The sequence below is a fragment of the Notamacropus eugenii genome, chromosome 6 (genome assembly GCF_028372415.1).
Source record: "Notamacropus eugenii isolate mMacEug1 chromosome 6, mMacEug1.pri_v2, whole genome shotgun sequence".
Classification (NCBI taxonomy): domain Eukaryota; kingdom Metazoa; phylum Chordata; class Mammalia; order Diprotodontia; family Macropodidae; genus Notamacropus; species Notamacropus eugenii.
In genome coordinates this window covers 353176054-353188054 of record NC_092877.1, presented here as the reverse complement: position 1 = coordinate 353188054, position 12001 = coordinate 353176054, and the positions used below count along the sequence as shown (strand labels likewise).

The window sequence follows — 12001 nt, the reverse complement described above, 5'->3', positions numbered from 1 at the left end:
TCTAATGGTTAGAAAGTTCAACTTCATACCGAGCCCAGATCTGACCCTCTGCAGCTTTCTCTCATTGCTTCTAGTTTCTATGGGATCAAGGGAAGTAAACCTCATTCCTCTTCTTTATCATAGCCCTTCACATAACTGCCATCATATGTCATACTCAAGTCTTTTCTTTAGGACTTCCAGCCTGACAAAAATACAGCAAGTCTTTCTAGGTTCTGAAACCCACCTTGGGTTTGTCTGGCTATACAAACCTCAGAATGTTAGGCTGAGAAAAGAATATGGACTTTGTCTAGAATAAGGTTTGTTTGTTTGTTTTTCTCTTCCTCAAGGTATTCCAAGAGACTGAGGATTTATACCCTCCTCATCCATCTTTGATGGTCTTCCTTGATTTAACCTGGTTTCTCTTAGAGAATCTCATTCATCCAAAAATCTTTCCAGAGCCTTTTCTCTGTCTCAGTGGAGGTTGATTCCTCTTTTTATGCATCCCTTTCTCTTCTCTTCTAAACACAGGCAGGTTCAGAGAAGACAAAGGAGAGATTATGTTCAGTATCATTTTAAATGGGGAAGTTGTTCCTTAAAGTCCTATATCAGATTTCTTTTTGAGAAAACAAATATTGAAGTGGAATTACAGAATGAAAAAACAAAAAAGGGGCTGTTGCTGTCTGTGGTGTCTATACCCACCACTCAAATTCCATCTCTGTGGATGCTGGCTTTCTATAGGTACTACACTGATTTCCCAGAGTCTGATTATTAATTGAAAACAACATAAGGTAGGTTACCTTGTCTTCTGTCATTGTATTGGTCAGGGTTCTTTCCCCTAATTCTGGGTCTTGACGAGATCCAGAGTGCACAGCTGCTCACCAAGTACATGTCTCCGTTACAGAGAGAAATCTAGTTATACATTGGGAGAGGAGGAGCCAGTTCAGAAAGGAGGCATGTCTGGAACGAAGTCCTGTAGCTTGATAGTGCTTACTATTAAGGAGACTAATCAATTAACAGCACTCTTTGTCTTCCTGTCTTCTATTTAAATACCATTGTTTTACCTGCAGCAATTAAGAAAGACTCTAAGAGTGAATTTCTTAGTTATAAATTAAGGAACTAGAGGCTCTTCCTACTTCAGCATGACTTGTGTAATCATTGATTTGGGTCAATATCTTCCACACTGTTCACAAACCTGGCTCTCAGGAGGGAAAATTAACCTGAAAGCAAGTGGGAACATCTTCATGCCCTGCCAATAGCCACATAGAGGAGGATGCATACAAGAATATAGGGAGAGCAAAGTTAGTAGATGGAGAAGCTTTGGATTTTATCTTTTCTACTGTGTTCTCCTAGTTCTGGTCCCATTACATTTGCAAAGTGGATCCACTCCAGGGAGATTTTTGTTACATGTATGTAAAGAAAAAAATGAAAATGGAGGGAAAGATATTCTATGACTCAACCAAACTTTAGAGTGACTGTCTTGAAAATAGAGTCTATAGCTCCCCTCTCAATTTTAGCTCAAAATCTTATGAAGATTAACTTTATGTGTTAACCTGGGGTTTCCAGGAGTGGAGATTAGAGACATTTTGGAAATAATTGCAATAGACTAAAATATAACAATTACAATGTAAATTAGATTTATTTCCTACATGTACATGTATAATATTCTTTTTCAAAGCTCTGAGACCGCAATAAAAATAATATTTATATAGCACTTTAAGATTTACAAAGAGCTTTACATATATTATCTCGTTTGAATCTATTGTTTCTTTATTTATCATATCAGAGCGCTGAGGCTGAGTTACATTAAATGACTTGCCCAAGTTTGGTAAATGTCAGTCGTAGATGTCAGAACCAGGACTCAAATTCGGGTCTTCCTGACTCCAAGTTCAACATGCTCTCTACTATGCTTCCTGTCTGCATTGATTATGCAAATGACATTTTAGAAGGAGATGAAGGAAAAAAATCAAACATCTCAAATGATACCTTTCCACAATGATTCTTTGTACATTTTAAAAGTAACATAGGTATCATATTGGTAACGTATAGGATGAACTAGAGATTCTACGGCAGGGAGGCAAATTTGGATTCATTTAGAATGCAATTTATAGCTGGAATATTGATCTGGAAGGGTATACCTTATATAAAAGAACCAGAATACATAAGTATGTTTGGGATGGGGTAGCATTGTAGAGTAAAAAGATACATTCATCCGAGAAAGTCTGGAATCACAATGAGGAGGCATGGTGGAGAACATTTGTAGGAGATAGAATAGAAGTAGCAGCAGAGGTGATATTGATACTGGGGTATACAGGAGACCACCTAGACAGAAAGAAAAAATAGATGAAGCGTTCAAGAAACAAAATCATAATCCTGTATCAAAATGCATCAGTGACAGAAGATTTTAATTATTTGGACATCTGCCAGAACTATTCTTTTGCCAAAACCAAAGCATCTAATATATCCTTAACTTTACCTTAAGAATAATTGCAACTGTCAAACAATAAAGGGAAATTCTATTGGATCTGATTCTCTACAACAAGAAATGGTTGCTGGAGTATGAATAATGGGAACATGGTGGGGTGAGGAGTGAAGATTTCATTTTAAAATTGTGAAAGGGAAAAAAGGGAAAGCCAAGACTAATAAGTGCCCTACATTTTTGAAAATCAGATTTCAAGAGATTCAGACAAAGGACACTTACTGAATTGAATCAAAAACCATAAACAAATTCTATGGGGTTTAATTCTCTAGTATGCTAGCTATGCCTTCCAGCACAAATTTTATAAGCACATCATTCATATTTTCTTCAAATCACTGATAAACATGTTAACAGCACAGAACCAATAATAAATTATTATAATATTCCACTAAAATCTTTATCCATGTTTATCAGCTTCATTTGTTAATATTGTTCAGTCATTTCAGTTATGCCTGACTTTTCCAGACCCCATTTGAGGCTTCTTGGCAAACATGCTGGAGTGATTTGCCATTTCCTTCTCCAGCTTATGTTACAGATGAGGAAACTGAGGCAAACAAGGTTAAGTGACTTGCCCAGGGTCTCACAGTTAGGAAGTGTCTGAGACTGAATTTACATTTAGGAAGTGGAGCCTTCCAGATTCAAAGTCAAAGTCCAGTGCTCTATCCACTGCAGCAATATTACCCTTTGTTCCCCAGAAAATTTCTTCATGTATCTTGTTCTGGTAGTTGTAATTCAGCTTCAGTTAGCTCACCACATACTAGAAATCCCTAATCAAGTATTCCTTTTTGTTTCTTTTCTTGCTTGTTACCTCTGGTACTTCCATTCTCATTTGATGGTTCTGACTCAAGCCATAGACTTTCCCCCATATCTTTTCTACTGGAGGGTACAGTTGAATGTTTGCCATCCAAAATGGACTGTATTTTCTTAAGAAAACACCCGCGTTGTTCTTTTAATTAAGGGCTGTATAGATGGGTTTGAAGAAATGATCCTTTAGGAAATCTTAGGTTAATCAAAACAGAGCAAAACTGAGTGATGACTAGACCTGTTTGCTCTTTCTTAGATCAAGAGTATCTTGAATTAGTGCAAGGAAACAGTCTGGAAACATCACTAAAAAGCACAGAGCAAAGGAATTGCTATATTGAGGATATTTAATTAATTGCTAGGAGACAACTTATAGGTGAAACACAAATGAGCAAATTAAGTGGATCAAGAGCCAATAGAACATTAGTTTGACCTTGCTATGGTATTTAAATGTTAAATAAAGAATTTTATGGGTAACAGAAAAACAATGGAGGTTATTAAGTAGGGAGATGGTATAGTCAGATCTGCACTTTAGGAAAACCACCTTCATAGCTGAATGAAGGGCAGATTGGAGTTGAAAGAGACTTGAAGCAGAAGGACTAACCAGAAAGCTGCTATTTGTCCTTCAGTTCTGAAGAGGATCAGTGACATCACAAGGTTTCTTCTATCTTGACTAGTAGATGAATTGGGTTTAAGTGAGGCAGAGTTGCACAAAGTCATTAGCCTCACTCTTTCTTCCAGAGTTATCAAAGTCCAGTGACAAGATGACTTGATTGGCGATGGCTTGGGATGTAGTGGATGACCTTCCATGTCTGACCAAGCTCTAAGTACTCCATGGTGCCTGCTTTAACTGCCTTCATGGCCTTTGGAACAAATTGTTCTCATCTTCTCATTTCACAAAGGGGGAGTCTTCACATCTTAGAGTAGACATCCCCCTAACTCACCAATGGGTTTAAGGCCTGTCGGTTACCCTCAACTTGGCTAAGCTCCTCTGCTGAGAAGGTTTTACTAGGATATGGCCACTGCAAATGCTACAGCTTCTTGGAGCCACAGGTGAGAGTTGAGTGCCAGGTAGACACCAAAGGTGTATGAGCAGCCCTGAAACGGGCTCAGCAAGCCCTCACACCAGAGATGCTAGTCATTTCTGAATACCCATGCACTCCAACCAGAAGACTATTACAATATAAGAACTGTTTTAGAGTCAGTAGAGAGAAGGAGACATAATGAAAGATGTGAAGGCAGAGGAGACAAGCTTTGTCAACAGATTCTATATACGGATGGAGTGAGAATGAGGAGTCAAGGATGCTACCAAGGTAGTGAGGCTGGGTGACTGGGAGGATTCTGGTGGCCTCTATATAAATAGGGAAGTTGGGAAGAAGGGAAAATTTGAGGGAAAGAGGGTAAGTACTGTTTTGGACATATTGAGTTTGAGGTACCAATGAGGTATCCAGTTCAAGATAACTTTGGTCATCAAGCAATTGTTAATGTGGGACAGAAACTCCAGAGAGAGGGTAGAAAAGAACATATAAATCTGGGAATCATCTGCATAGGGGTGACAAATGAACCCAAGACATCAGAGGAATTGCGCAGCTATTATCATCTCTATTTTTTGGTCCCCATAGTATTAATTTAGGGATAACAGCAGCCAAGCCTGGGTCAATCCTTGTGTATAGTCTGAATAAGAAGTCTATATTATATGTAGGCAGCTTTTGTTGCATGATTTGTGGGTCACCAATGAGGGATAGCCCTTCCCTCTCTTTGTTTCAAATGTCTCCATGTGCTGCCTGCTGTCTTAACATTGCTATAAGAGAAAGTCAGGGTACTGGAGAAGGGTGGGTGGAGGTGGGGGGAGCCCAGGAGAAGGAAGCTGGTAACTGATAACATGCTGTGGCTGCTTCACCTTTGCTAAGGCTGATCCTAAATCCAAAACAAAGTAATTATTTTCCTTGTAGATTTAGAAGCTCTTTTTCCAACCCCTCCTGTTGGCTGTAGTAAAGGACTATGGAAATGAAGAGGAAGGTCCTTTTCCCAAGATTCCTTGGAGATTAGAAGTTACAGATTATGTATGCCTTAGATGTTTTGTTACATTAATGTTCAATGTTTCAGTATTCAAAAGGCACAGTTCTCTAGAATGAGATTTGATCAATAACTCTGCCCTCTCCCCCAATAAAACAATCACACAAGTATCTTGAAGAAAATGGTTTAAGAACAGCTGACTCATGAGCAGGGCATGCCAAGACTAATAAACCAAGGAAGAATGAGGAACAATTAAGATTTGGGAGAAAATGGATTTAGTCCTAGCTCAGAATAGCCACATGTGACTTTGACCAAAGAATGAATGGATGGATGAATTATCAAGTGTCTGTTAAGAACCTACTTCATGCCAGGCACTGTGTTAGGTACTGGGAAACAAAAACAAAAGGTGAGATTTTCCCTGACCTCAAGGAGCTTATTTTCTTCTAATAGGGAATATAACATTCATAGAGGAGCAGTGGCAGGGAAGGGAATTTTGATCTGGGGAGTTAAAAAGATATTGAGTGGCACCCTAGTGCAATCTATTGTCACTCCCTTTGAAAAATCAAAGATCAGTAAAACTGATCTGATAATGGTTCCCAGGGCAAGAGTAAGAGCTGTCAAGTGTATTGAAAAGAAATCCCTGGCAGGGCTGATGGCAAGATTCCCTTGCTGGGAACCCTTGCTGGGTTGCCTCTCTGGTTTGCTGGTAGATGGCTGGATGGGTGAAGACGTATGGTCTGAGGGCATCTAGGTGGCTTTCAAGAGGTCTCATCATCTATGGGTCTCAGTTTACTCCTTTCTTAACATTAACAAAGTCTTATCAGTCCTGACATTATATGCTTCTTCTCACCAGTGGAATTTAACATTTATCACCATTTACAGAGTAAACACTTAATAAAGACATTTTGAATTTGACTGGCTATCTCAGATCTTTCCTGCTCACTCCATACTTTAGGATCCACTGAGTGTTGGGCAATGGATTCAGTTTTCATTGACAAGAAAGGATCCCCTGTTCTCCTCCCCAATGAACTGGAAGTCATCCTTCCTCCAACATGGAATGATTCACACTAGGTCTTCACATTCATAAGATGGAAGGTTGATCACTCATGCCAAATTCTATTGACAGAGGTGCATGTAAGGCAATTTCTCCAGGAGGACTATCCCAAATGAATTAATCATGGTGCAATTCAACAAAAATGGAAACATTCTGCTATATTTGGAAGATTTTGTTTGAGATTTCGGAATCATCTTAGGTTAAATTGCCTATATAAATTCTTGAACCTCTTCAATCAGGATGCATAGTAATCACAGTACATCACATGGTCTTTTTCTTTGGCCAGTTTGTCTTTGATGTCTGTGGGTTAATCATATGCTAGCTGTTTACAGTTTCCTATCACTCCCTTTGATACATCTTTCTTCCACCCTGTGCCCTGCCAGGGTAAATGGTTATTGTAAAAGATGTGGCCAAATATCCATAAGGTTAGAGTTGGAAGGAATTTTGTAACTCTTCTAGTCCAGTTCCCTCATTTTACAGATGAAGAAACTGAGTCACGCAGAAGCAAAGTTTTTTTTTTTTTTTACTCAAGGTCATATAGGCATTTAAACCAAGGTTGTCTAACTTCAAACTCAGTATTCCTTCTATTGCCCCATGCTACCATCATTAGGTCTTTTTGTTTTGTTTTTTTAAGTTTAGTGTGTTTTTTACTAATAGGTAACCAATGAAAATAGGCAGGTCAAATGTAGGTTCAAGTGTCAGCTGCTTACTAAACATGAACATGTTCCAGGAATGTACTGACAAGCAGATATGAATAAACTGATGATCCTCTCAGTCCTTTTTCCTCCTACATTCCCCAGGAGCATTAGCCCATGATATTTACCTATCAAATTCCCTCTGAGGAAATCCAAATGTCCCTTTACTGTTCTAACCTATCTCTAGGAGCACCAGAAGTAGGAACTGATGTTTCACAAATGGAGAAATGGAAGCCTAAAACGGAGGGCTTGATGCGTAGACCAATTACTAGAGAGAGAATACAAGTCTCTTCTCAATAGGCTGTTTCTCTCATGAGCCATCCTAGGATTGAACTGGTGCAGAACAGTTCCCCCCTTCATCTAGAGACTGGGAGGAAAAACAGAGACAAAGAGATACTCTGTGTTTCTCCCACCTAAGTATCCTGGATGATGAGCAATGTTTCAGCTTCTGTGTCATAGTTATTGCCCCAGCAGAGAAACTCAAACTAACATTAGAGCTGATCCTTTTGTACTCTCTAAAAGCATCCTGCCTGACTCATTGGCTGCCCTGACTGCTTCCAGGTTCTCTCCAAGGGAGATTTCACTTTGCAGTTTTAATCTATTAACTAAATTTGTGCTCCACAGGCAACTTCCTGGTAGGCAGAGTAACTTCAGGAAATTGCCTTGCCCTGGAAGCTTACTCTTCACTTTGTGAGGGAAGGATGGAGACGGTAGTGAGTCCTCCCCCTCACACACACCGGAAGTCTATGAATACTTGTGCATTGTAGATAGAGTCCTTTTCAGGTGTAAGTTGGACCACCGAGGTGCTCTCAAACTCTGAAGTTGTTATCATTGGCCCTCTGACCTTTCTCTGGGCCTTTCGGACATATTGTTTTAGAAAAGACTCTAATAACACATCTGAAGTTGCTTCTTCTCATTTCACACTAGCAAGGAACCAACATGCAAATGGATCCTAGAAGACAGTTTGATCTTGTGATCATCTTATTTAGAGTCATGGAATATTTGAGTAAGAAAGGACTGGGGAAAAGAATCGTCCAGTCATAGTTCCATGTCATTCATGGACTCCTGGGATTTAGTGGACACAAAGTTAGAATCACCTGGCCTGAATCTCAGGCCAGTGATATTAAAGTTCAACAATTAAGTTGTCTTTGGCTTTCACTCCAAGTTCAGTGTCTCTGAGGTTGAACTCATCGTTTTCTCTGGGCTCATTTTTTTGTTTTAGGGATGAAATAGGATTTCTGATTGACCTCAGAATCTTTTCTAAAATTTCTTCCCATACTCTTTGTATTTCTTATGATTTGTGACAGATGAGATTTTTTATTTTTGTGTTAATTTCTCAATATCCTAGTCTGAAACTCTGAACCTTCAATGGGAGCAATCCAATTTTCTCAGCTTCCTTTTTATATTCAATTTAGTTAAGCATAGGCTGTGCTGATCAAAAGCATTTCCAAGTTATTAATAGAACTTATAGGTTTCAGATTTCACCGAATATATGAAAAATTCCTGAACATTTATTTCAGGGTGTGATTGAAATGATAGCCCTTTTCAGTGGAAGACTCTTCTCCCCATCCTCTTCTTAATTATTGAATTCCATAGGGCTAATACTTTGAGATACATAGAAATATTTTGTGTTTTCTATATTAAGATGGATCAATATGTAGAAATGTATGACTTCTAATAACAGTCTGAATGAGTTGGTTGGAAAAGTTAATTTTTAATATTCTCCCCCTTCCAAGTTGTTAGTATTGCCTCTCTTTCCCATTATAGTATATTGTTTTTGAGTTGTTTCTGACTCTTTGTAACCCTGTGGACCATAACATGCCAATGCTGTCCAAAGATGGCAAAGATACTGGAGTCGTTTGCTATTTCCCTCTCCAAGGCAAACAATACTGTCCAACTCTTAGTAACCCCATTTGGGGTTTTCTTGGCAAAGATACTGGAGTGGTTTGCCATTTTCTTCTCTAGCTCATATTACAGATGGGGAATTGAGGAAAATAGGGGTTAAGGGACTTGCATAGGGTCACACAGTTAGTGTCTGAGACTGGATTTGAACTCAGGTCCTCTTCCAAGCCCAGTGCTCTGTCCACTGAGCCATCACTTTTCTGTATACAAGTTGTATTCCCAATAGAATAAGGCCCTTCAGGGAAGGAACTGTTTCTTTCCTTTTTTGACTTTGCATCCTCAGCATATCTTGCAATGTCTTGAACACATTAGGTGTTTATGTGCAAATTTAATTCAAGTAAATTGAACATAGGTGAATCTAAATTTGTACATTTGAGATGAAAGAAAACAGTTCTTTGTACACAGTAAGCACTTTATAAATGTGTTTTAATCAACTCAACAGGGCATATTGATCTGAATGCTCCACCCTTAGGCTGAGACCCCACATTTCCTGCCAGGGTTGTCTGCCATAATTACATGTGGTTGGGATCTCTATTCCCAATAATGATGTCCAACTTCCAAACTAAACTCCTGGGATTTTCAGACCTCCTGGACTTCAATTATCAGGATCAGAATTAAGGTTAAAGACCAGAAGAATGTGCCTCATTATTCTATTGACAAAGAGTTTATTTCATTTGTTTCCTTTCCTTCACAGTAGCTTGAGAGCAGAGATATAAAGAGGAATTTTTGGACCTGGGGCAAAGCTGTGAGAGAGGGAGGAAAGTGTACCCTTTGGTGAGACTGGATATAACCACTGGGGGAGGAAGTACTCCCCTAGAAAGTGATGTTGGGGCCCATCAAACATCAATGCTTTTGGAGCAAAGCTCCAGTTGACCAACCCTAATTAAAGCTCTAGGATGGTAGGTGGTGCAGTGGATAAAGTGCCAGGACTGGAGTCAAGAAGACTCATCTTCCTAAGTTCAAATTGGGCCTCAGACACTACCTTGTGACCCTGTTGGCCTCAGTTTCCTCATCTGCAAAATGAGTTAAAGAAGGAAATAGAAAACTACTCCAGCATCTTTGGCAAGAAAACCCTAGATGGGGTCATGAAGAGTTGGACATGACTGAGAGGACTGACCAAAAATTAAAACTCTATTTGAGAAGCTGGCTAAGTTCGTTGCAAAGTTCAAGATAACCAAAGATTTCCTTGCCCTGAAGGAGTTGAGGTATTCTCATCTGCTTAACACACATTTATTAGGCATCTATGATCATCATTCTATACATTCTACAAAATCTGACAGAATTTCAAAATTAGGTGGATCCATTTTGTTACTGGGCAGGTGCTATAGGAGCTTTTATTTTGGGTAACTGTTGGACTAAATCTTAAATATTTTTTTCCAGCTTGTAAGAACCTATGCTAGGCACAGCACCTTATTAAGACTGAAATGAGCTGCTGTGGTTTGACACAGTCTGTACTTGCAAGGGGATGTACCCAGAGACCCAGGAAGGGATGTGTAGTGAATGTGAAAATGTTTGGAGCTTTGATATTCTAAACTCCAAAGACATTTTGCTTTAAGTTGAATGACAGAAAAAGTCTTGTAATTGACCAAGCTCCCCATAATAAAGTTCAGATTTGTAAGGAAGACTTCCTTATTTCTTTTATTGTTATGGGATGATATTGGACACCAACCAGCCTTCTAGCATTTCCACTGATTTACCATGACATTGCCAAATGCTAGGATTATTTTAAATTTCACAATAACTTCATCACTGTTTAACTTAGAGAAATTGACAACAAATCTCTATTCTGCTGATGTGATGACCACTTTGCCTTGGGAGTGTATGTGTATTTTTCTCTTACGCATTTGGTGCTTTGTTCATTTTCAGGTAAAAATAAGAACCTTCCATTTCTAGGAGGCGGGACTGTAGGTTAGGGGCAGAGTAATAGGTTGCCATGGATTCCAAACTCAATTAATTAGTTTCTACATTAGCTTACTGAATGAAGCTCTGCTTGTTTCCTTGGTCACAGGGTGGGTATAATAAAATCACTCTGGTTGTATGTACTCACTGTGACCTGGACATAATACTGAAAAGATGGAGCATGGTATTTGTTGCTGTTTAATAACTGCCCACATTTTTCAAAATGACACCAGGACATTTGAGTTCCAGTCCTATGGCCTTGTTCTTCTAGCTGAGTGCCTAGAAACACAATATCTCATGGTGCTGGTTTAATCCAATCGTGGGCTTAGTTACTTTTCAGGAAGGCATCCCAGAATCCCATGAGGTCAAAAACAAAACTATGAACTAAGTATCATGTTTGGAAACTTTGATGAGGCCCCACAATGGGAATTTCCTTGTAAGCCAACTTTAAGAAGAGCCAGTTAAGTCAAACCAAAACAATTTGGAAAACGGTGAAAGGGACCAATTTCAAAGAAAGCTAATGCTCAGTTTGTCCAAGAACAAGTCATTGTGCATGTGAAGACTGGAGCTCAGGGGATCCATGTTGTTACACACCCCACTCTATTAAATGGACACCTCAGAATCCTTTTCAACCTTTTGGTTTCAGTTGTTTCCTCTGTGAATGAGAGTACTACTGATTTGTTTTTTTCCCTTAAGAATTTGAAGTGAAGTATCATGGAAATACAAGAGTTCAAAAAAGGTAGGTAGCAGGGAAAGCAGGCATAGTGAAAAAAGCCTTGCATTTGCAGCCAGGAGACAAACATCTGGGTTTTCCACTTCTGACATAATCACATACCGTTGTGAGCCTCAGTTGTTTTTATGGGTAAAATGGATTATATAGCACACACCTCACAGACCGTATGAGATTAAGTATATGAAGTGCTTTGCAAGCTTTAATGTACTTATGTCAAATTTCCCAGCTCCTCTTAGAATGGAAAAAAAAATGGCTTATCCAAAGAAGATCCTAACCATGGCTGCTCCCTGCAAGACTTAGCTCTGGCAGTGGGCACGTATCACCCTGCAATGCAGTGCATTCATCATGAGACAAAGAGTGTAAATAGGGCACAGGAGAACCTTTCTCTGCCAGGTTGCTGAATGTTCCCTTCATTTGTCTTCTGGTTTATTTATTTATTTTTTAAA

The 12001-nt window shown here is 39.1% G+C and overlaps 1 protein-coding gene across 1 annotated transcript in view; it reads right to left on the bottom strand.

Annotated features, from left to right (window-relative positions):
* Positions 1–1059, bottom strand: part of SLC2A2 (solute carrier family 2 member 2) — a 42602-nt gene extending 41543 nt beyond the window's left edge. Inside the window, exon 1 of the mRNA XM_072618478.1 lies at positions 777–1059. Within this exon, the coding sequence (XP_072474579.1) occupies positions 777–791 (15 nt within the window). The 5' untranslated portion in view covers positions 792–1059. The remainder of the gene's footprint in view (positions 1–776) is intronic.
* Positions 1060–12001: the final 10942 nt, after the last annotated feature.